Source organism: Chelon labrosus (assembly GCF_963514085.1).
Source record: "Chelon labrosus genome assembly, chromosome: 24".
Lineage (NCBI taxonomy): Eukaryota > Metazoa > Chordata > Actinopteri > Mugiliformes > Mugilidae > Chelon > Chelon labrosus.
In genome coordinates, this window is record NC_140357.1 from 988,424 (window position 1) to 1,015,438 (window position 27,015).

Here is a 27,015-nt window from a genome sequence, read left to right on the forward strand (position 1 = left end):
TTCACCCATATAACCTTGGTGTCATTTGGAGTCGTTCAGAAGATATTTTAGATCCAGCGTATATCCATATAGTGGGAGTGACTGGGGCACCGAAACGCAGCCTCTAAATAACGCATTATCTGCCGCGAAACCCGTTCATTTCGCTATGCTAGTGCTATTCCCTGTTGAGAATTGGAAAAATATTCAGCCATGTTGCAAAAAAATAGTAGTAGCACATTACAGGTAAACAAGTCGACCGTCACTGGTGCGCACGGCGCTCAGAGATGACATCATCCAGGTCAGAAGTTAGTAGGTCAATCTACAGACCCCAGATGATGATGACAGGTAACTCCGGACTCAACGGGGAATAGCACTAGTGTATCATAACAAAATATTGGTGAAATGAACTAGTTCCACGGCAGATAATGCGTTATTTAGAGGCTGCATTTCGGTGCCCCAGTCACTCCCACTATATGGATATACATGGCGCTCAGCTGGATCTAAATATCTTCCGAACGACTCCAAATGACACCAAATTTATATAGATGAGTAAACGATTGTATTTTATGCCAGAAATAAGGTCCAGGTTGTAAAAAAACGGTAATTCCCCTTTAACTACCACAGCTCTCTGGCTACCACAGCACTCTGCAGCGACATGGCTTCCCATCTGGTCTCCACTCAGTGGGACCATGATTGGTTTTTCAACAGGACAATGATCCCAAACACACCTCCAGTACTCAATACCACTTCGAACTCCTTCAAGATAGTTGAAAAACCATTCCAGGTGACTACCTCAGGAAGCTGACTGAGAGAATGTCAAGAGTGTGCAAAGGTGTCATGAAAGCAAAAGGTTGCTACTTAAAATTGTTCAATGTATAATACATATTCTGTTATTTTCATATTATATTATGGAATGGGAACAGTATAAAAGTACATGGAAAAGATGGAGCATTGGCACACAGTTGTAGACTTGTAGAACAAAGCCAGCAACAAATCCAATGAAGTAATTTGAAAACAGGCGAAATAAAAAAAAACCTCTTACAAGGAGGCTCAAGCAGATGGGATGTGTGTGGATGTCTGTTGTTGTGTTTGCAGATTTATTTCCCTCTCCTCCCCTCCTTTGCTCTGCGAAATCGGCGGAACAACCTTCCAAAAACTGTGATTACTTTGTTTCAGAACTCTTGGGTCAGCTTTGTCTCCCAAAAGACCTCTACTGCTTGGACGAGCTCCCGTTTTATGCCTGGTTAAGATCCTTTCCAACTAACAACACCAGCCAAATAGACTCTGTAGAGTTCAGCAGTCGACACTATGAAACTGCAGGAGTCTTTACTCAGCTGATTTCTCTGACTCGATGAGGGATGCAGCAGTTCTGCCCTCTGAATGATTATCCCAAAAAAAGAGCCAATGGTTTGGCTCACAGTGTTCCCTGATACGTGGCTCGCCTTTTGTGTTGATACGGAGTGCCAGCCTGCCACGCAAACCCTCTCAAAGCTTCTACATTTGCTTCCTATGAAACGTTGTCACTGCTAGATGCACAGTTTAAAAGACTGAAAGTAATTGTACACTTAATTACTGTACTTGTAACCTCTTCACTTGTGTGATAAGCGTTCTAGCTGTTAATCAAATTGATGGAAATTTGGAGAAGGACTACAATCGCAAAAGAGAAAAAAAAATGCCAGAGTTATCTAATAATTATGAATTAGTGTCACATAATTACAAGATAGGATTTCTCTTAATTACAAAGGAGGTTTTGACTAAACACTCACGGCTACATTTCATTGTTGAGCGTGATGAAGTGCACAGTTCAAAAGAGAGACATATGATCGGTTTAGTTAGCTTACACACAACAGGCCCTATAAGCAAACGTCACATCTGGATTAAGTGATCAGTTAAAAAAAATGCCTTGTCCTTCTTTGCATTGCACTACTAGGAAATGCATTGGATCTGATTTCACATTGCTATGTGAAGCACTGTAACAGCAAGAGCCATTTAAAAATGAATGCTTCTGTCTGCAACTGTGAAATTGTCTGAGGCTGATGGTGTGTGCCATAGTTTGAGACAAGACAGTTTGTTTTCAGTGTGGAAAATAGGCCAAGCTATGTGTTGCTATCTCCTGTTCGCAGTGTATTCTGAATGTACAAATTAATTACAACTGGGTTTCTGTGATAATTAAGACAACTAAAACAGATAATCCACCTCATGGAAGTTCTGAAGTCCAACATGAACCACATTTAGAGACTACCATAATGTATATACCATGCACCCAAGGGTTACAATTAAAAGCTAAGACTTTTAGGGAGAAGGTTTTTTCAGCCAATGCCTAACACTGTGTAGGTCTCCCTTGTGCCTCCAAACCGTTGTGACTCATCAGATAATGGACATGGGCCTTCTGAGGGCATCCTATGGTGTCAGGCAACAGAATGTTGTTTGTTGGCTGCCTTTGGGTCCTATAAGTTGAGGGAGGGGAGGGGCCTCTGTGGATAGGGCTTGTGCTTGCCACATACACTTGATCAGTTTGGGATCTATGGACTTTGGAGGGGCTGCATCCTGCTGGTGCCATTGCTATGGGGTGGGGGTGCCTGATCTGGTCTCGGTGGGTGGTACATGTCTAAGTAACATCCACATGAATGCCATGTCCAAAAGTTTCCCAGCAGAACATTGAATTGTCACAAGATGGACATCACATATGAATGTTGTGTAGAGGGTGCTGGACCATAATGGTCCGGATTTTGCTCAAGGTCCTTGCATCTTCCACCGATGTCAGGGACTCCAGCTCTGCCCCTACCACAGAGCTTGCCTTCTGTATCAGTTTGTCCAGCCACGAAATGCCCTTCTTCTTAGTGCTGCCTCCCCCAGCACACCACCGCGAAGAAGAGGGCACTGGCAACGATAGTCTGGTGGAACATGTCCAGCTGCTTCCGGCAGATATTAAACAACCTTAGCCTCCTGGGGAAATAGAGACGGCTCTGACCTTTTTTTTGTAGGTTAGCCGACCAGTTCAGTTTGTGATCCAGCTGTAGACCTAGGTACTTATAGGTCTGAACCACCTCTACACACTCCCAGTTGACGGTTACAGGCTGCAGGTGGTTCCTGGACCGTATGAAAGTTGAGATGCATTGCGTAGAATTGTATCCACTGCTTGAGATCACTGTGGGCTAGACATTTTATATAACAGGACAGAATGAAAAAAAATAAAATAATAAGGAAACTGAGAGACCTTTCTGACAAACATTCACTGGGTTTAAGATCAGTTCTCTCACCACTTTATGGTATATGAGTGCTTGTCAAGATCTCTTGTCATAGAAACAACTTGTCATATCATAGAAACATCTTCGTCTTTCATGCTTCTCTGAATGTTTTTTCATTCACAAAGTGCATCTGTATCTGAACATCTGTGTAATCACGCAGGATATTTCCAGTCATACACATGTGCAAGCACGCGCAATGCCATTTCGAGTACATTAGTGTTCTTCGGTGGCACCCAACCACCTAGATTTATTGCATATTTCAAGATAAGTCCTTCCTATTGAGTACTGAGATATACCGATCAAACCCACACTCAGACATGCAGACACTCCAGTGTGTCAGCTCCAAGGTTGCTGTCTCCCCCCTCCAAAGTTAATGAAATCGCTGCCACAAAGTCACCAACGGTTTTCCAAACTACAAGCAGCATACAGAGTAACACTGAATATTAAGAAAATGTGAACCTGGTAATGTGTTATTGGCGTATAAAGGGCACAGAACATTTTTGTCAGCCCATGCGTTCAAATCCTGAGTCACCCCGAAACACATTAGCTTTGAGCAGACGGAGCAGAAGAACAGATGAAAGGCTTTGACGTTTTTGAGTAATGGCTCATCTGGAAGTGTCACAAATTAGTGCTAAGTGAACTTAATGGACAGTTACATTGTTGAATTGTGCTAAAATGATTTGAAGGAAAAGGCAATTTACAGTGTCACATAAAGAAAAAACTACTTCTTAATGTAGGCATTATGGTTTAAATGGTGATGAATGGGAATACAATATTTAGCATGCTTCCTGTTATTTTCTTAAAACTTTTTCTTCTCTCTTTTCTATTTTCTTCCATCAGGGATCCAAACCAACCAGTTCCACAGGATACAAAATTCATCCACACAAAGCCCAACCGGTTTGAGGAGGTAGCTTGGACCAAGTACAACCCCAAGGACCAGCTCTACCTTCACATTGGCCTCAAACCTCGAGTCCGAGACCACTACCGAGCTACCAAGGTCGCATTCTGGCTGGAGCTAGTTCCGCACCTTCACAACATAAATGAGTTTTTTCAATATGTGTCCACCACCACCAAGATACCACCGCAGGACACCACTCCCTACCCTTACACCAAACGATTCCCGGGTAAAAACAGCTGGCCGTCCACCACGCGTCACCCAGGGGTCCCACCTGCCAACACCAAACAGACCACCGACCAGCGTAAGAGCGGCGACTTAACCGACGAGTCGTCTGTAGTGATTGAGACCAAGCGGGACTACTCTACGGAGCTCAGCGTCACCATCGCCGTGGGAGCGTCGCTGCTCTTCCTGAACATCCTCGCCTTCGCTGCCTTATACTACAAGAAGGACAAGCGGCGGCACGAGTCGAACCGACGCGTCCCCACCCCGCAGCGCAACTCCGCCCCGGCCAACGCGCCATCCACCGCCAACGACGTGGCCCACCTGCAGAGCGAGGAGCTGATGTCGCTGCAGATGAAGCAGCAGCAGCTGGAGCACGAGCACCACCACGAGTGCGAGGCGCTGCAGACGCACGACACGCTGCGGCTCACCTGCCCTCCCGACTACACTCTTACCTTACGCCGGTCGCCCGACGACATACCCCTGATGACGCCCAGCACAATCACCATGATCCCCAACTCACTGGCTGGCATGCAGCCTCTGCACAACTTCAATACTTTTGGTGGCAGCCAGAACAGTACCAACTTACCCCACGGCCACTCCACGACCCGGGTATAGCTTACCTGGGACAGGATGGCGCCAGATTCCCCCGGATCTGCCACTACCTAGACAAAGGCAAATATAAGTGATTAACTGTGTGAAGCACAGACTCCAGCAGATGTTATTTTGCTACCATGCCTTCTTGAAAAGTATATACAGTATAAATTGATCATAAACTCTCATAAAAGTGAATGTTACTATAGTAATAACTCTTTTTGGAACAAAGCTTTGTGGAAGGATTTCGAGGAGATTTACCAAAAGAAAAGACAACCAGTGGATGACTGTTTGACAGTATTGTTACAAAGTGAACAGCTTCTCTGTTGGACAAAGAAGTCTTTGTGGAGGCTTTTGTGTCTAAATACACAATAGGAAGATATTTAACAGTTGTTGAAAAGCAACAATGGAAGTTCATCTTCTCATGATCCTTCATTCATCCAACACCTGACTTGGGCACAGAATTCTACACCCCAGCCTGAAATGTATTTATGAAAACTTTATAAAAAAAAAAAAAGTATATAATTGTGCGTGAAAATTTAACAAGTTTTAAAAAAAAAAGAAAAATGACACTAAAAGAGCTTCTTCTATTACTGTATTTTTTTTTGTTCCGCTGAGATTTTTTTTGTTCAGCGCGTGCTTTCCGTTAAGGTGTGTGTAAATATATCCGGCCCTTCATTCTTTTTGCCGACGACAAACCCGCGTTTCATCCGTTTTCCCACAAAAAGACCAAAATGCAAACCCCCCCGTCCTCGGAGAAGTGCGCACCGTGCGTCCGCAGGCCACCGCATACTGTCTCGTGCATCGCTTCGTGTCCACTCTTCAGACACTGCATGTCCAGGAAGAGCTTTACTCTGCGTTTTCAGACACGTCTCCTGTCTGAGAATGAGGACTATCTGGATCCCATCAGCTGCTGTCATCCTGTTATGCTTCCCGATAGTTTTCTTTGTGGGCTTTTTCTGTCTTGCAATCTCAGCACTGCCTGAGCTTACAATGTGACCAGCAATGTATTATTTAGAAATAATAAAAAAAAAGGCAGTGAATTTTTTTGTATTAATATTAGTTGGATATGTTTGTAAAGAAATATATGTTAGATATTTCAAATTGTCATATGCTAGCAATATGTAAAGTATTGTGCCAGGCTTGTGATATTTTGGGTTACAAAAGCAAGTGAATGAGTGTAAATATTAATGATATTAATTATTATAAAATTACAACACAAGTAACCATTAACTCTTTTTCCGTTTTGCATCCTATTAAAAAAAATGGAAGTACATCTAGAAGATTTTAAGCTACATTTGTAAATTCTATAAAATATATATTCTTGCCATTTGGTCCCTAAACCAGTCAAGATAACAAGGGTTTTAATGTAGAGTTTTAAAGTCCTTAGTTTGTCTTATTTGTTTGCGGTTTTGCCTTAAGTGATAATAGACATATTTCTGGCTGGACACCTGTATAAACTTTTTCTGCAACATTTTTTAATAAAATACCACAGTATTTTCTAAAAAAAAAAAAAAGAGAAAAAAAGAAACGCGGGAGCTTTAATTGGTGTGTTGTGTGTACAAATGTGATTCGATGTCAGTGCATATCACTTTGGCAATACAGTTAATAGAATAATCCATTTAAAATGTCAGTTTTTATTATGGCTTCATACTCGGCGCTTTTCCGCTCTCTGTTGTCTTTTTAATGGACATACTGTTAACACATTTGCAAATTATTTCCAGTCAGTTCTACTTTGCCTTCCTTTAGATCATTGTGAAGCTATGGTCAGTTAAACTCTGCTGCGTCAAATTCAGTTTCACATGAAATATCTTACAGCAATCAACTCTCTCCTTTTGGGTTGGATTCTAATGTAAATCCACCAAAATGGAATAAGACCATACAGAGGTATTGATTGCAAAAATGTGAGATTGTTAACTAAATTCAAAATCATGGGCGTGGTAAAGGGGGGAAAAGAGGACCTGACTACCCAGGGCCCGAGTGGGGAGAGGGCCCATGAAAATCCTGATTTTTTTATTTATTTATTTATTTTTTTAATGAATTGGGCCCCCCAATTAATTGGTGTCATAATGTATTTCAAATATGTTGAAAACATCAACTGTGAGAATGAACTTTGTCTCACAGCCCTCCCAACATGTTGGACATTCTGGGGGCCCCCTCTTGGAGTCGCAAAATGGTTTAGTCCGCCCATAGACAGCGGCCGACGACAAGCACGTCAGTGAGCCCAGATTGAATGACTTGGAGGCTAGCTGTCATCATGCCGTCCAAAAAACACAAATCGGGGTACCAGAAAAAGAAAGAGCAGAAAGAAAAAGAGATAAGGCAGAATGAGGGGAAGCACGTCAGTCAATATAATCTGATCTGATTTTAGCTTAAAACCATATTTATGCTTGTTTATTTATAAATAAATGCCCCATTTTTATTTATTTTTTTTTTGCTCACGTGCTTCGTGCACTGGCATGGATAGGGGCCCACTGACATTAAGAGTGCACAGGGCCCAGAATTTGGTGCTACGCCCCTGTTCAAAATGTATGTACAAATACTGTTTCACATATATTTTCCCTCAGCATAAGCTTAACGTTATTTTTATTATTGATCCAAACACTCCTCTTTATTACCATCTACTCTGAATTGCAATGCATTTAATCTGTGTGCGCATAAGGAGCACATGGAAGTGTGGTGATAATCACACTGTAGCTAATAAAAGTTGTAAGATAGGAACACGCTGGGATTCCTTTTTAACACGTGACCTCTTAGATTACGCCATCCTAAACCCATAATTATCTCACATTACTGCTAAGGACTATAATTCCGGGATAACCCATAATTGAGTAATTATATATGAATGGACCAGCGGTTAAATAAGAAACTACCAGGTTCAACCAGCCCATAAAAAGAAACGGCACCACGTTATGTATCCACTTGGTTTTTGATTCGAAGAAAAGCAATATAAGCCGCCATCTCCTCTAGATGTTAGTCTGCTTACAATTTAATGGCTGCTGAATGGCCTCCAATAATTCAGGCTTCTCTTACACTACCTTAACAAAAGTGTCACAGTAGAAGTAACGGCTATTAATTGTTGATTTAAAACAGTATCTCTACTGAAAATGGAGAGAAAGTGAGAGCTGCATTGTGGCAAGTGTGATATGATCGTGTAGTTGATGTAATTAGTGCCCCAGGTATGCGTCTTTGAAGAGGCGGGGCTTGGGAGAGGGGGTGGGGTTTGGGTAGGGGGCGGGGTTAATGATGCCGATGGGCCGGCACAAACGCTTAAGGTTTTCGTGTGTGTTTTTTCACAACTACACTCAATATAACAACTGAACAATTATTTGAACTGCACGCTGAACTAAACATCGGGACATGTTTTTTCTCACTTCATTCTACGTTCATTTTCAGAGGGTTGACGTGCCTACGTACATATTTTATCAGACTATTGGTGGGAGTGCGCTCACCTGTGTTTGCGCGCGCATGTCAACGTCTCAACGTGCCTGTGTGTCCGCGCATGGGGGGGGGGGGGAACTCCGCCACGAGCGTCACGAGGAGGAGAATTGTAACCGCGTGGTCGTGTAGAGAAAGAAATGACATGCCCTCGTGTAAATAAGGTAAATAACTTAAGGGTATTTAGTTTGTTTAATAAAATAACAATGTAGGCTACACACCTGTTCCATAGGACAGGTAATGTCCCTATATGGTTGAGGAAACACTGGTGCTGCTGAATTTGAATTTGTTGTTGAGTTTATTGTCAATGCTCGTTTGACTGGTGTTCACTTATTTTTGTTGGCCACTATGAATTGATATTGTCACATTTTTCACCTCCAAATCTTTAAAAATGTCACGGCAAGAGCATTGACGGGACTTAGAAGAGAGATCATATTACTCCAGTTTTAGCTTCTCTTCACTGGCTCCCTTTAAAATCTAGAACAGAATTTAAAATCCTCGTCCTTACATACAAGGTCCTTAAAGACCTAGCTCCATCATATCTTAAAGAACTCATTGTACCATAACATCCCAACAGATCACTTCAATCTGAAAGTGCAGGCCTACTTGTGGTTCCTAGAATTTCAAAAAGTAGAATTGGAGGTAGAGCCTTCAGCTATCAGGCTCCTCTCCTGTGGAACCAGCTCCCAGTTTGGGTTCGGGAGGCAGACACCCTCTCTACTTTTAAGGTCAGGCTTAAGACTTTCCTGTTTGATCAAGCTTATAGTTCGGGCTGGACTAAACCATCCCTTAGTTATGCTGCTATAGGCCTAGGCTGTTGGGGGACGCTGCATTGAGCACACGTCCTCTACTCTCTACCCTCGCACCAAGCTCCTGTCCTCCACTTTCTTTTCTCTGGCGCCGAGCTCTTGTCCTCTAACTTCTTATCTACTACTAGTCATGTCTACTGTAGAAAAGTCTACTACAATTCTTTGCTATTACTGTATAGCATGTTAACTTTCATGTGTCTCTTATCTCATTTTCCTGTTGTTCTCTGCCCTCTTTTTTTGTCTCTACCCGGCTGGCCTTAGGCAGATGGGTGCCTCCATGTGAGCTGGGTTCTGCTCAAGGTTTCTTCCTGTTAAAAGGGAGTTTTTCCTTGCCACCGTCGCCTTCAGACTTGCTCTGGGGGTTTCAGGCCAAGTTTCAGACTGGATATTGTAAAGCACCTTGAGACAAATTGTATTGTATTTGTATTGAAATTAGACGTTAGCAATATATAGTGTGCTAGAACTGAAACGGTCTGTGTATGATCAAACCAGCTATATTGTTTGATAAGATTTATGGTACACAGTATAATGCCATGTGTGGGATCTCACTCAGGGTGAAACAGTCTTAGTGTAAATTAGATGTAATTTACCCGTAGCCATTTTTGATTTATTGTCCAATTTTATGTTTCTTCCCTAGAACACAATGATCCAATGAGAACCCTCATTTTCAGAATAGGCCCTGTATATTCACTCCGCGGTGTGATGCAGCCGTATTGTGCTTATTGAGTTAGACTCGATCAATAGTGGCAATCTAGCCGCTGGAAACTTTTGAAACACTGAACTGCATCTGCAAACAGTCCGGGCTCTGCCAGCTAAGCTGTATTCTCCGACTGTTTCGGGCCTTTTGTGAATTGCTGTTGCGCCCTGTAAGGGAAAACAAGATGCACTTCTGAGCTGAATAGCAAAGAGTGCTCCTGCCACTGCTACAAGTCCTCCCCTGACACCCGCAATCCCCTCATCTCCGGCATCCTGTACTCGGTAAAACTGTCTCGAAATCACCCTTCCCATCCCCTGCCACTGCCTCACCTTCGTTCTAGGCCGTTCAATCTATCGATCCTCTTTGCAACGAGGCAAGCAAATTAGCCCTTGACTTAAAACCGAAGTGACAGGGGGAAAATTGAAATCTTTAATAGTAATCTGCATTCGCTGATGTGGAATGGATGTCTCCATTCGGTCGCCGCTGACACTTGTAAAGTTCCCAATGAGTAAAGGCTGATGTGTGAAAATGATTTACATAAGAGAACTTTCTTTCATTAGCGAAATTGTTTGATCCGTGACATATGATAAAGCAAACAAGCCTTATGGACCACGTGAATATTTATTTTGTGTGCAAACAAAGCAGCGTCGACGTGCAGGCAGCCTTTTAATTGGCACATTGTTTATGCTTAGGCTAATGGGTTGGAGGTGCCGGTGGAGAGGAGGAGTGATGCCGGGTGAAGCGCGGTAGAGGGTAGCCGCGGTGTCGAATGCGAATACTGGAGACTCGACTGGAAGTTAATTAAGCTAGCAACAGCGCTCCATCACTCAACCGCGGTCCCAGAACTGTCATTCAAGCAAGCTGCTCTCCAGGCAGCCATTACCGAGGCGTATCGATCGCCACGGTGACGAGGTAGTGCACCAAATAGGACTGGGCAGAGATGAAGATTATGTGTGTGCGTTTGGTTCGGGGGGGACGGGAAAAGAAAGGTGAGGCGTTTGTGGTTGCTGCGAACGCTGCACAAAACCCCACCGTGACCAGCCGCAGTGAAAACCTCTACTGTGTCCCCCCCCCCCTCCCCGAACATGAATTAAAATGCAGGTAAATACCTCGGCAGCAAAGCCAGTTGATTGCATTTCCCTCCCTGGGTAGCTGGCGCCTTAATAGATGAATATGAAATCTTCAGAGTCAATATATATGCAGTTAAGTGGCGAGGAACCAAGGTATCAGCAATGGCCTGGAGAAATCCCTCGCAGCATCTTTTGCTTTGGAAAATATTGTCCTCGACTCACAGTCGGCCTTCCTAATAGTTTTCTCATCAGTTCCAGAGTGCGGCACCTGCGGAATTTTCTACAGGGCTTCTTGTCGTCCATGTAAATGAGTGACTTGGAGGTGGTGGCTTCAAAGGATCGTGGGATTCAAAATCCCCTGCCACGGCATGCGCCTCCACACAATTTCTAAAATTGGCTGTGCGGTATTAATGAATCAAGCGTTTGTTCGCGTGGCTCCTTTTTAATACCGTAAGTCTCTGGGATATTACGATTTCTTCTTCCATAAAGCCTCACGATAGCAGGTTATTTGCCGTATCCAGAGATTTGTAAATATGTAATCATTTATACAGGGCCGGATTAACGTAGTAGGGGGTCCGGGACTAAAAATGAGCTCCGAGCCCCCGTTGATCCCACATTTCCTCCTACACTCACTGTATTGTTTATACGGTTATTTACAGTATACGTCACGTAGATAGCACCCATCAGCCACAAAGCATAGGCAGATTACTCATAGTTTATCTCAAAAAAACACCTCTACCACCTCTACCATCTCCATGGTAACACTACTGGCCAGCCAGATGACTGTAAAACATAATTTATGTTAGCACTAAGATAATGTTACAGTTCTGGGAAGATTACTTAATGTGTTCATTTTGAAGACAGGTGTAAATAGGATTTATTTTTTTTTCTAAAGGTACATGAAGCCTGACCTACCTACTTTCCACTCAGCTGTACTTAAAAGGGAAAGAGAAATGTTGTTTGCAGTCTGCTGCTCTAAAATTGGACTTCCGTTCCATTAAGGGCTTCATCTGTGTGTAACGTGGTAGCCGGCGGGACCTTAGTAATCCTAGGTGGAACTGTGTTGTCTGATGGGGGGCATCTGGGGGAGGCAGCTGGCCTGCACGAACATCACCACACAAATATCAAACGGCCACCAATCAATTAAAAAATCTTTACAGTCAATCATTTGATTAACGATAAGTCCAAAAAATTTTTACAAAATTTTCGATAAATCAAATTTTGTTGTTTTCATATGTTAATTCAGTCCAAATGGAGCTCAGAGGAACACAACATATACAATACATACCCACAGTTATTGGCATCTCATGTTATAGTAAGAGCTTCATTCATGAATTATGCAGCATTGGATTGAATTAACAATCACAAATATTCAAAAACAAATTCTATAAATCAAATTTTGTTGTTCTCATATGTTAATTCAGTCCAAATGTAGCTTAGAGGAACACAACATATACAATACATACCCACAGTTATTGGCATCTCATGTTGTAGTAAGAGCTTCATTCATGAATTATGCAGCATTGGATTTAATTAACAATCACAAATATTAAAAAAAAAATAAAAAATTCTATAAACCAAATTTTGTTGTTCTCATATGTCAGTTCAGTCCAAATGGAGCTTAGAGGAACACAACATATACAATACATACCCACAGTTATTGGCATCTCATGTTATAGTAAGAGCTTCATTCATGAATTATGCAGCATTGGATTTAATTAACAATCACAAATATTAAAAAAAAATTTCTATAAACCAGATTTTGTTGTTCTCATATGTCAATTCAGTCCAAATGGAGCTTAGAGGAACACAACATATACAATACATACCCACAGCTATTGGCATCTCATGTTACAGTAAGAGCTTCATTCATGAATTATGCAGCATTGGATTTAATTAACAATCACATCATGAATATTTCATATGAACATGCTTATAGCAACGATAAACACAAAGAGTTACCAGAGCCAGCTCATTACCGGCTTTGCAAGATGGCCCACAAAAGCCAAATAATCCTAAGAGAGCCCGACTGAATTAAGCTTGCTCCATACCAGTGGTTGTCCAAATAACATGAAAAGTGCCATGTTTGTAATAGACGTCTGTGAAGTGAGAGTCGGTTGGTTACAGCTGTAGACTGTACAAATATGGACAACGTGTCTCTGCTTCCTTGCATTGGCCAAACTGACGCTATTTTCCCGGGGATACGGGAGTTTGGAGCCGCGATATCAATGACCCGACCACACTTCCGCCAGACTCTACCTTCACCAGTTACAAGGAAATGTTGGATTATACACTGTACTTATTTTTTAAATTTTATTTAATTTTTTTTATTTTTACATTTCTCACGTTCCCATGGGAGTGCTTTATTGACCGGTCATCATGAGATCACATCATGTTTCTATAGCATAAAATAACTAACTAAAACAAAACTTATCAGAAAATTTGACACTAGGACATGCATCGGCATTATATTAACTACCTAAAATGAAAGAAACTGTCCTAGAAAAAAAAAATTATCTGTGTAAATCTGTGATAGTGAGCACTTCTCCTTTGCCGAGATAATCCATCCCACCTCACAGGTGTGGCATATCAAGATGCTGATTAGACAGCATGATTATTGCACAGGTGTGCCTTAGGCTGGCCACAATAAAAGGCCACTCTGAAATGTTCAGTTTTATCACACAGCACAATGCCACAGATGTCGCAAGTGTTGAGGGAGCGTGCATTTTATTGATGGCATTGTGAATGCACAGAGATACCATGACGAGATCCTGAGGCCCATTGTTGTGCCATTCATCCACGACCATCGCCTCATGTTGCAGCGTGATAATGCACGGCCCCGTGTTGCAAGGATCTGTACACGATTCCTGGAAGCTGAAAACATCCCAGTTCTTGCATGGCCAGCATACTCACCGGACATGTCACCCATTGAGCATGTTTCGGATGCTCTGGATCGGCGTATACGACGTTCCAGTTCCTGCCAATATCCAGCAACTTCGCACAGTCTTTGAAGAGGAGTGGACCAACATTCCACAGGCCACAATCAACAACCTGATCAACTCTATGCGAAGGAGGCAAATGGTGGTCACACGAGATACTGACTGGTTTTCTGACCCTCCCAGATGCCCCCAATAAAACAAAACAGCACGTTTCAGAGTGCCCTTTTATTGTGGCCATTGTTGTCATGCTGTCTAATCAGCATCTTGATATGCCACACCTGTGAGGTGGGATGGATTATCTTGGCAAAGGAGAAGTGCTCACTATCACAGATTTACACAGATTTGTGAACAGCATTTGAGAGAAATGGTTATTTTGTGTATATAGAAAATGTTTTAGAGCTTTGAGTTCACCTCGTGAAAAACGGGAGCAAAAACAAAAGTGTTGCGTTTATATTTTTGTTCAGTGTCGTTTGGCCCAAATCCCATCCACTAACATGGAGGAGGTGGAGCTTCTGACCTATACTGCAGCCAGTCACCAAGGGTTGACCTTGGTTCCTCGCCACTTAACTGCCATCCGTCTTTTTGGTTACAGCAAGTTATTTTCTGCTCTAAGAGCAAGACAGACATAGTTAATGTTTCGTTTGGAAATAAAATAAACAACTTGAATAGGGTCAGGTAGAAATGACTGGAGAAATATTGTAATTTGGGTAAAATACATACTTCATCATGGATCATTAATTGGGATCAGGGTTGGGAAATGTTTCTTGCCAAACAAAGGGCCAGCTGTTTGTTGTGTCTAAGTTAGACCTTGTGTCTAAGTCAGACCTGAATTATTTTTAGGCTGAGGCTAAGGCTGAACATGGCCCGCATCAAGGGACCCATTGAGTGTCTTTCAGAAGCAACTTAATAGTGTACACATTTAGCATTTAGTGTTTTAGGATACAAGGTTGGACGTATAGGTGACGTATAGGTGAGGGGCCATGACGGTAGTGGCCTAGATCCTGAACTCCTGGTTTAAAACACCCTTTATTAATGATATAACTTTATAAAGTCGAAGATGATACTGATAGGACATCGATACTATGGCCAAAGGTAGACAGAAAAGTGTTCCTTAAGTCAAAAAAAAAAACAGCATAAGAGCCATGGACACTGAATCAGTATGTGTCGAGTCCAGGGAAAGCGATATTGAGCCAGAGCATCAGAAATGGCTAATTTACAAATGATCCTGCAGGAATTGTATTTAAGTAATATGACAGTGTCATGGTTACCAGGAAAGTACTGGGAGATTAGTGGGGCCGGTGTAAAAAGGATATTTTTTTTCTAAAGGTACATACAGCCTGACCTACCCATTTTCTTTCCACTCAGTTGTTCTTAAAAGGGAAAGAGAAATGTTGTTTGCAATTTGATGCTCTAAAATTGCACTTCGGTTCCATTATGGGCTTCATGTTTAATGCAGCAGCCCGCAGGACCTTAGTCATCCTAGGTGGACCTATGTTGTCAGATGGGAGCATCTGGTGGAAGCAGTTCTTTTCACCCCTGCCATAGTCTCGCCACAACAACAAACTGGCGCCAATCCACTGAAAATGGCTACAGTCAATAATTCGAACTGGTAAAGAAGGAAGGCATGAACGAGATCGGTTCGGGGAGGGATGTTGTGTAAATATGCCGCTTAATATGGCCGTGTGACTGCCGAGCAGATGTACTGCCATTTGCTAAGCCGTTGTACGGTGGATCTCGTCCAACTTCACGACCCATTTTCCAGAGGGTAGACACGTTTGAATTGGTTCAGAATCTGTCTGCCATTATTGTTGAGCATGTAATTGTCTAACCAAAGCAGTTGTGGCGATATCAATGTTAGAAATTATGTGTTTGGTCGATTTTTTTGGTGCCTTTGGTGTTTTCACCTGGTTTTTGAGTAAGGGAATCAAGGGGAATTCATGTTAAATGTGCTACTAGAAGAAAATGAAGGAGACACTACTTCAACATAGTTGACAGTATATCTAAGTTAAATTGTTTCATGGGAATCTGAACATAAACAATTTCTCCCATGCACGTCATTGTGTTCAGTCTATTCAAACCTTCCTCGGTCACAGGTTGGCCCACAAACCACTATCCAAATACAGTACATTTACATTTATCCCTCTTGTAGATTTTCAATCACGGCAACAACACATCATTCACAGTGTGTCCCGGGGAGAAATGAATGATTTCAAGTGAACAAACTCTTTCCTCCATGGAAGCCAACATCCATTAGGTTAACACAGTAAATGCCATCTTGGTGAAATGTTACACTGTATAATTACGCTGCACCACAGAAAGCACAGGTTATGGACTGTTGCAGACCACATTATTTTGGAGGTAGTTGCAAGTCTCCAACCCAAAAACAGCTCAATGCCCCCGCTGAGTTCTATGTAATGAACCACTAGGAAGAGGTTAAGCTACACATAGAAATAAGGTGCAATTTAGGCAGAAGTAGAAGGAAGGAGGAACTCACAAGAGATGTTATTAATACAACGGGAGAAGCAAGAAAGACATACTTCACACAGAGCTTCAGGAGACAGGGACACAATACACATAGTGTATACATGATAAGTTTGTAAATCTAATTTCAGAAATACTTCTTTTCCTTTTGTTAATTTGCATTTCAAATCTATGAAAACGATTCACTTTAGGCTTCCCTGATCTCTCGGTTAATGGTGTGGTCTCCGATGATGTCCTAAGGGTGTCACCAAGGTTATCTCAATTCGAGGACAGGGAGGATCCAACAAGTGGTGCTATGGGAAAGACAGGGGCATTTGGAACTGAGATCATTCACAGAATAAAAGTCAAGTTATCTCAGACTCTCAAAAATATGTCCCATAACTCTATATGTGCAGTTCTACGCCTAATATTGTGTCGAACTTGTATGTCCAAAACAGTTCTGACTCATCAGATAATGGACATGGGCCTTCTGAGAGTGTCCTGAGGTACTTGATCAGTTCGGGATCTCTGGAATTTGGAGGCCAGACCTGTTTTTTTGAGTTGTTCCTAAACTGTTTTTGTGTATGTGCCCGTGTCAGGCTACATCCTGCTGCCATCAAGGAGTGTCACAGATATAGGGCGGGGGTGTCTGGTCTGGTCTGGTCTAGGTAGGTGCTACATGTCTAAGGTGCCAGGTCCAGAAGTTTTCCAGAAGAACATTGCATTGTCCCAAGATGATCAATGTTATTTACTTCTCCTGTCAGTGGTCATAATGTTACGCCTGGTTGGTGTAAATCACATTAAGCTAGCTAACCTTTTGTAGACTGTAGTACAAAACTAAATGTTGAGAAGCAGACAGTCTGAGGCCGTGTCATGACAGAGCAAGTTTGATCGGCCAAAGTCCAGTTTGTTTGATCGCTGTGGCCACTCCATTTCACGCTCGCCCAAGCGAGGAACTAAAAGCAACAAGGGAAATGGAACAATTAACTCCATTGTGCTATATGAGAGCATTTTTCCTTCAACACAAAAGGTTAAATGGCCATGACGTAAACATAGTTGCTCACGGAACAGCGAGGTGGCAGTTATACTTGAGCGTTGCACAAAGAGAAATCTGCGCGGTCTTAACGCAAAGTGACAGCTGGAGTGCACTTTCTTTAATGTCTCGGGTTATCACAATTACGTCTTCTTTATGCTAGAAATTACAGCTTTTTTTGTTGTTGTTTTTTTTTAAACCATGGCTATCCAGGCTGCGTGGCAGATTTATTCTTAAAGCACATTATGCTTTGTCCCAGATGACCGTGAAGGTTTAAAGGAATATATCCTTTTTATTGTGTCTCTGTCACAATGTAGACACATATTAAGGCATTCAGTAAAAGACAATACAAATGCTGTTTACGCAACAATAGAACAATTAGCCAATTACCAATATAAACTAATAAAAAAAATGTTGGTAAAAGCACTTCAGTAGCCCTTGTAGAGCTACTACGTCTATCCCTTCACATATACTCAGTCTAAAATTAGTTCTTTTGCATCCTATGTCCTGCATCCACCACCATCCCCAGCCACTCTGCATTATATAACACCTGTGTCCTCTGAACTCCCATTAAGTCCATATTTTTTCCACTCACACTAGTGTAGCCAGAGAAAAAGCTTTTTAGAGTCCATAGCTCAGGAAAGGGTTACAACTTGGGGCCGTTGTTGTATTTCATATAGGGTTCACCCTCTAAGAGCTGTCTCTGTTGGGATAAGGGCATGGTGACATGTAGTTAATGTCCCACCGTGACACCAAGGTCCTCAAGCAGATAATATACTCAACTAAAGGGGATTTGCTGATGGATCACTCTAATTTGAATGAAAATCGCACACATTTGAACATTATGTTGTAAACATGATGCTCCCCTTTAAAATCCCTGTTCATCTTTACTGCCTCTACATTGCTGTTCATCAAATGCCAGCTGGGAAACGGTAAAGATTATTACATATACTGTTATACAGCTCCAGGTCTTCATATTTCATGGTGTTGGACTGTGCAGTGAACATAGGAGGGACTGGGTTCTCCCTCTGATGGAAACCGTAGTATGTAGGACGTGGAGGTCAGTGCCGGATGATATTTTGCCCTGCTGCACCGTCGCCGGATGAAGCAGCACGGATGATTTATGGCGGCTGGTCTGGATGGCAGCAGTGCGGGGAGCAGTATTTTCCCCGGCCCCGGCAGACACAGCCGAAATTGGGTTACTCGCGAAATGTAAAGAGTCTGTCTCAGACTAACAAATTTAATCATGGCCTTCCTCCCTTTGCAGGTCGTTTTAATATCGCTGGATTGCAGATGTCTCTCATCTCTTCCTGTCCTTTTACTGCAGACACAGATGTAGTCCTGTAAATATGGCTGCTGCACAAACATACTGGACTCTGTACAAAATGTACAATGTACAAAAAAAGGGTCGTCTCATGAGGAATCTTAGTCTCATATTATGTCCTGAATCACAGGACTGGACATTTTATAGAGTTCTAATAAATATTTTGTCAGGTTTTCTGCACTACTTGTTTTGTTTTGAAAGATTTCTCCTTTTAAATTGCTAATTGCCTTGGTCTTTTGAACTAAAAATCACAAAAATATATGGCAAGTTCTCCAGAAACTGCTATTCTGTTAAGGTGTTATCGGAATCTGGCATTTTTGTGTGGATATAATGGACTTGTCTAGGCCGTTACAACAAACAAGTGGAATGATCTTACTGTTACGGTTATTCCGTTTGCCATCGCCCCAAGCCATGACGCACACAGCAGCTGTTATAATTTGACCGGGCCAAATGATGTCGGTGTTTATTTGCATACTGAGCACAAAACTGCGATTGGATCTCAAGTGGTGACTAGGGACAAATCCGGAGTTTTATTGCCTGGTGTGAACACAGGTACTTAAAGCTGACCGCCTGTGATCAGATTGCCCACGTCTGATAAGGTCTGTTAATGCAAGGTCTGAACTAGAGATGTGATGTTCGTGAACGAACCGAATCTATTGACAGGCTCTTTAAAGGGAACCATGGGAACCAAATTGCAGTTGCGAGCTGTTCTTTCTTTTTCTTTTTCTTTCTTTGTTGTATTTACACTGATTCACGCAGAAGCTCCTACTTTGCTTTCGAGATGGTGTCGGTGACAGGGATGGTATAGTGGCGAGCATAGCAATGGACCTGGGTTCGATTCCTTGTCAGCGTGAAGGTGTTTACTGAATTTCTCATCTGTCTATCTAGAATCTGTATTTTAGATATAGATAGACTCATCTTAAACAATCACAGGATTAAATAATTTATCCCCTGAATAATCAAATATTACCTTCATTCATTAATACACAGGATTAGATGTTACAATCCCTTGTGCCAAAATCCCAGGCAAAACACATTTAGAGGCCCTGTCCAACTGAGAACCCCTAACAAACCTATAGTTGTATGATATGACGCTTAACCTACAATCCAAATGAACTAAGTAAATGCTGCTGGCTTGTATGTCCCGCTCAGCAGCAGACGCTAACTCAAACCTTGTGAGATATAAGCTAACCAAATGCTGCTGGCTAGCTTAACCTACAATCTAAATAAACTAAGTAAATGCTGGTGGCTTGTAGGCCCACAGAGCAGCAGAGGATAATTCGAACCTTGTGAAATATAAGCTAACCTAACGCTGCTGGCTTGTATGGCCCGCTCAGCAGCTAACCAAAGCTACCAAGCACCATGAAGACATCAGGAACCTGGCCTAAACAACAGCAGTATGTAAAAGTAGTAAAATAAGCCAGTCTTTTGTACGCCTCTTTGAAAGGACTAGACCTACAAGATCCTGCTCCCTTCAAAGAGTCATAAATCCCATATCTAGTCTGAACGAGACCATAGATAAAGAACAGTAGGGTTTTTTTTTTCAGAACCAGGTGTAAAAATCGAAGCAATATGGTCATGGGTCAAACTGTAATGGTCAGATGACGAGGTTGGAGTATGTCCAGAACTGCAAGGGCTGTGATACGGGCCCTTGTCAGTGATTTGTGGAGGCTCAAACCATTATTTTGTCACAGGGTGTTCGGGGATGAGCTGAAACTGCAGCTTTCAATTTAAATTAAATACACTGATTGTGTGTCAGAGGTGATTCCTTTTGGCAGCAGGTAAACAAACAACAGCATATTAGTCAGGTGGTTATTTTCGGCCACATTTTAACATTTTTTTCTAGGCGGACATCTTTGAGATCATACTGAGAAACCGGAATAGAAGCTGCTTGGTGACGTTTCTAAGGCAGCAAATATACTTTTAAAGAGGACAATTTTTTCCATGCATTTGTTTGCGAGCAGATGTGGATTTGATCAAATCACCACGCAGTTGCCGAGTCCCCAGGAAGCCTCTGGATCTAATCAGTGCCACGTAAAAGCAGGACAAAGTGTTGCTCACGTGTCAGGGAGGAAGAAAAACAGCTCTGTGGTAAGATATGGAAGAGATCACACGGATTTCCAGATTACGACGCATAGGACAGGTAATGAACACAAAGCAGCGTGTATTATATTTAGAGATGGAATGATACAAGAGCATATGTATATATTTATACCTAACAATATCATGGATGTTATTGTATCACTATTATATTGCATGGATCAGAGAATCAGCAATAGAACTACATTGTGCATTTTGCACCTTTTAATCCATTCAGCCTCCATTCATCTGCTCATGTAACCATAGTGTGCTCTACACCAACGCAGACCCTTCGAAGAAGAAGCAGGCATGAATCCAAACATACCCTCGTACCGTTGCCTTAACAATATAGCTGCGGGCAAGCATCCATAAGACGAACGCACCAACTTCGACACGCATTTACTGCCGACAGATGTACGCTTTATTGTTTCACCTTTGTGCTTTGTCTCTCGCTGTTTCGGCTAGAGAGAGAGGGAGCTTCCTGCTTTAAAATGTTTTTGCACAATGGCAGAACGAATAACCACTAGACAGAATAAGTAGCTGAAAGCAGGAAAGACGACAGCTACGTTCAAATAGCCGGAGAAATGATATCTGAATGTATCTAAGACAGCCTGTTTAATGTGTGCGGTAGCACAATCGTACGGGCCCTGTGCTTGACAACAAGAACTGCCTTTACCCATAACCATGGAAACGCAAAGATGGTGACAGCTGTAGAAGACATAAATTAAAACATACAAGACAACGTTAGATTAAAATGCCATTGCGAGGAAAACCACGACTGTCTTTTCTAGACTAATAATGCCGTTTTTTTTCCCCCCCCCATTCTGACAGCACAAAAGAATTGAGGTCATTAAAAAAACATCTGTGCATGTAACCGCACCAGCATGATCAGCATACTGAGAGTTCGCCGAATGTCTCGATTCCCATACACAGCCTTTTTTTTATTTGTCCTATCTGCAGCTCACCCATCGGTGCGACTCAGAAAGCTCGTGCATTGCGGGTAAAAACACAAACATGCTTATGGATTTGTCAACTCCTGGACACTGAGCAATCAGAAGAGTGACACACAAAAGTAAACAACAGCCACAAGCCACAGTGTTTCTAGAGACCCTAGACTGTATATAAATATGGACGATGCAAACCCCACTTCCTTAAATTGGTCACACTGACATTAGTTACTCTAATCTTGCGCCATGTTATCGATGACTCACCCACACTTCCGCCTGCCTCCACCAGTTACAAAGTAATGTTGGATTATGCACTGTATTTATTCATTAGTTTTTCCCTATTCTCACAGTAATAAGCGTTTTACGGCGCGGTTGACATGGCAACTTGTCGTCATCATGAAGTCACACCCTGTTTCTAAATCAAATCAAATCAAATCAAGTTTATTTATATGGCACTTTTCATACCTATTAAAAGCAATACAAAGTGCCTCACAGAGGCTAAAAACAGCAAAAACAGAACAAAAAATCCAACCCTCCCACCCCATAAGAACACAGAGACATGAGACACACACATACCCCCCCCCCCCACACACACACACCCCACCCCCAACACACATACACACACACACCCACACACACACCCCACACACACCCCGCACAAGAGAGACATGGCTAGACACCGAGACCTGGAGCAAGGAAAGAGCCACCTTTGGGGCCCAACCACACCAAGAGGGCCTCCAGCCCACTTCTACAGGGAGCACTGCCATAGAGAGACAGCCCCGACCCGGGTCGACAGGAGGCCCCACACCAAGGTGCAAAGCCCTCCAGCCACCAGGGCCAGAGCCGCCCATAGGACAGCACCCCCGTGAGTAGACCAGCAGCAACTCCCAGTGTGGTCGGCCCCCATGAGGAAACACTGGGGTTAAAAGCCAAGGACTAAAACTGTAAAATAGGACAAAATGACCAATGTAGATAAAAATGCTTTTCAGCTCATAAAATTAAAACATGTATTTGTAACATATAATTAAAAATTAAAATGGAAAAGAAAATGACAAAAAAGTCTGATAAAAACTACTAAAAGCTAAAAATTGCTAAAAACTGAGGGACTAAAACTAAAACTGTAAAATGGGATAAAAACGTACAATATAGATAAAAACATGTAGCTAAAGCATATAGTTAAAATGTAAAAGTCTGATTAAAAGGAGGAAGATAATAATTTAGAAAGTCAATTAAAAGCCTGATTGAAAAGGTGGGTCTTGAGCCTCTTTTTAAAAACGTCAACAGTCTCTGAGGCCCTGAGGTTCTCCGGCAGGCTGTTCCACAATCGGGGACCATAATAACTAAAAGCCGCCTCCCCGTGTGTTTTGGATCTAACTTTAGGTATGATTAAAAGGCCAGTGCCGGAGGACCTCAGGGTCCGCGAGGGTTGATATGGTAAAAGTAAGTCAGATAAATAAGAAGGCCCAAGACTGTTAAGACACTTAAAAACAAGTAAGAGAACCTTAAAATCAATCCTGAGAACCTTAAAATCAATCCTGATTATATAGCATATTAACTACCTAAAATGACAAACCATCTTTGAAAAAAAATATATATATATTTTTATGTGTGCTAGTATTTTAGTTTGGCCCAAGTCCGATCTTCTAACATGGAGGGGGTGGAGCTTATGACCTGTACTTCAGCCATCCACCAGGGGGAGCTCTAATTGCTTTGGCTTTACTTTTGAGTAGGTGTTCTGTCATCCATCTTTAGACAGCCTATGCTAGAGACCTACAAAATGTGAGACCATTGAATTTATTTTCCCCGTGGGCATAAGCACCTATCTTTAGACATGGTTTTCTAAAAATAGAAAGTGACCCCAGGTAAAGACGCATCCCTAGAACCACCACGTTTAAAGCTAAGCAACAACTAGGTTAAACATCCAAAAACAGGATTACTTCCCAGATAGAATCCTTGGGAATTCTATCTTTAACACCAGTCTTGGTTCTTTTAGCTCAGAATAGTAAGACAAACCTCCCCTAGGGACGACAATTCTTGTCTTCCTCAGAACAAACAATGAATATGACTCCAACCTTTGGCTGCTGCTCTAAATGTGTCCTCCAAGACTTGCGCCCATTGTTATCACCAACCGGAGGCAAGGATAGGGACGAGTATGACATCTGGGTCTCTCAAGGAAAATGTTAATTTCCCCTGACTTATCCGAGACTCTGTGGCTGAAGGAGATTTCATTGCAGAGTCTAACCCTGGTGTGAGACACTGTTAGAGTGTTATGTAAATGCTAAGAAGCTGTTTAGCCATTAGCTTGAATGCTTTCTTCTGTGCAGCAATACAGCTTGCAGGTGTAGTAAGGTAAACGTAAAATATATTCACTGGGGTCATTTCTGGTTAGAGGCATTGCTGTTGAGTTTCTCAAAAGAATTTTTGGAGCACGGCAACAGAGACTCTTCTAAAATTCAGTTTCTTCCAAGTGCTCGGCCTCAGCTTGATTTGGCCAGGCAAAGGCCCAGTTGGCATTAAGAGACATTATGACAGATGACACAAATATTGTTATGTGGTGTCAGATCTGAATGGTACACCACCTCAAAGCTCTTAGCAAACCAAAAACAAGACAATTAAGGCTAACCTGTTGAAAATTTAACTGACCTTGCTGGCCAGATCTTCTGTCTTAAAGATCTTAGCTCCAGCAAGCAGCCCAAACTCATGGGAAGGATATTGGGTCTCCTGGGAGAGTCTTGTTTTTTCTCATCTTTTTAGAGCCAAGTACTATCATTGCAGTTTTTTTTAGCATGGCAGGGGACTCTATACGAGCCATGGGCAAGTGCCTGGAATCCCGGGCCCATTGTTTTTTCCTTACTAAATGAGCGCGAGTCAGCCCATTTGAGCTAGAGATGGAATTTACGGCTCTTTGAAGGGAGATGGATCTTGTGGATCCGTTCCTTTTAAAGAGCCGTTCAAAAGATGTTTTTTATTTATTTATTTTTTTTATTTTAAAGAAGCTAGTCTGTTTATAACTTGTTTTATCCAGGAAATAATCACTGGGAGGAACAATAGGATATTTTGAATTATTTGATATATTCTCCCATAAATATATATTCTATTGGTGGGATATCTGAGTTTTAATTCTTCTGAAATATTGATTCTGGCAAAAGTTGCACTTCGCCTTACCGTTTTTTTTTGACATCATAAATGTGCATCTAGCTTCTGCTGTGTTTTCTTTGGCTCATTTTATCTTTTTGAGTTGCCAGCCACTCGGTTTCCATCGATTTGTGTTAAAGAGCCGATCAATAGACTCGGTTTGTTTGCGAACGTCACATCTCTAATTTGGTCAAGTGATTACATAGTCTGGTAGGGAAGTGATGCTTTTTTATAGTGTATTGGATTTTTTTTTTCATGTAATTGTGTTGACTGAGTTGAGTTTATTTAGCTTGATTTTATTTTTATTATTATTCGTATCAAGATTTGATTGTACTTCTACATATTTTATAGGTTTTATTTATTTATTTCTTTATTTTACTTGTGCATTATTATGCAAATTGTGTACTCATTGGCACTGTCTTATTATCAGCCTGTAAAGCTGGCTGATCATATTCCAACAATATTTCAGGTGAAGGATGAGGGCAATAGCTATCAAATTTTGATGTGGGGGCCAGTGTCACTTTGCCCAGTGTAAGTCATATCGCTGTCATCATTAAACTGTCCGTAGAAGCTGAAAAACAGAGCCGCATTCATTAAAGATTATCTGCTAGAATACTTTTTTCCTATTCAACGAGGAGCCACACAACAGAAGCAAATCAGAAAATGAGACTGAAGCTCAGAGACCAAACTATTTTGGGATCTTAAATAATTAAGAGAACTTCAACAAGAAACTAGTTTATTCTGGTGTATTATTTACATGCCTCAATGATTCCACAGCAGTTTGTATGGCTGAGCTGAACTGGATTTGCGTGTTCCATATCTTCATAAAGATTTTAAATTATCATTCAGTGCATGCTTCTCTAAATGAAAATGAAAAGAACTAATAGGGACAGTTTTATAAAATAGGTTAAGTAATATTATTGAATTAATTGTGAACTATTTAGACTTGGCATTTGGTAATGTGGTCTCCTAGTGAGATGGGATTGGAAAGCTTTGTGGTGCCACGTGCAGTGGACAGTGCAGAACACGGTCACGTGTTGTGAATGGGGACCTTATAGAATCTCCTGGGAGCTGTTACAGCCCTTTATTTACTGTGTGTGCCATTGGGCTGACCAGGATATGTCCTTTAACTATTAGAAAACAAGTCTTTATAACTCCCTTCATTCAATTTTGCGATTTTGTCCCATATTGTATTGTTTCATTGACACACTAGCCCATGAATTTGTCACAGCTGGTCTTTTGTAATTCCGTATTATCAGGATTGCCCCAAAAACTGTCTGACAAGCCTCCAGTTGATCCAAAAATCTGCAGCAAGAGTACTGACAGGACCCTGCAAAGAGATTATGATACTTCTCCCATATTTGCGCCGATTTAAATACAGAAGACTATTATTTAAAATCCTTCTCTCAGTGTACAAAGCCCTGAATGACGGAAGTTCCACCATATCTTAAAGACCTTATAGTACCCTATTAGCTTAACTGAACGCTTCACCCTAAAAGTGCAGGCTTACTTGGCATTCCTTGATTTTCTAAAAGTAGAATGTGAACCTTCAGTTAGGCAGACAACTTTTAAGATTAGACATAAGACCTTCCTTTTGTTGAAACTTATATTTAGGGATGACTCAGGTGACCCTTAACAATCATTTGGTTGTTCTGCTTTAGACCTGGGCTTTCATTCATAACATGTTTAAATTAAGTTACTATAACTTAAGTTCAGGAACTAGACCAAGCCCCATATCTTTCTATTTCCCGCGCTTACCTATAAAAGTATCCAAACCCTAGAGAACTCAATCTCTGGGCTCCTCTACTGTCATCAGTCTTCACATTCTGCCCCCTTCATCCCATCCCCTCTACCCCTTTTCATCCCATCCACTCGCCCCCTTTTCAACCCTCTTCATCCCATCCGCTGACTCCTTTTCATCCCACCCCCTCGACCCCTCTTTCATCCCATACCCTTCCCCTTCAACTGTTCTCATCCCTCCACCCATTTCTCTCTCAACCTGTTTACCAATAAACCCGAATCAATGAATTCATGGTTTTAGTGAATTTGCAGTCTCCAAATATTTCAATTATCACCAATGTTTTCTCCACAAGCTCTTTGTAACAACATAGAACGTCAATAAACATGTAGGTATTAAAATGCTGCG

General features: G+C 41.8%; 1 protein-coding gene across 2 annotated transcripts in view; it reads left to right on the plus strand.

Annotated features, from left to right (window-relative positions):
* Positions 1-5,379, plus strand: part of nlgn4xa (neuroligin 4 X-linked a) — an 83,211-nt gene extending 77,832 nt beyond the window's left edge. For both annotated transcript variants that reach the window (XM_084574006.1, XM_084574005.1), the window contains one exon: positions 4,068-5,379. In XM_084574006.1, the coding sequence (XP_084430132.1) occupies positions 4,068-4,962 (895 nt within the window). In that variant the 3' untranslated portion in view covers positions 4,963-5,379. The remainder of the gene's footprint in view (positions 1-4,067) is intronic.
* Positions 5,380-27,015: the final 21,636 nt, after the last annotated feature.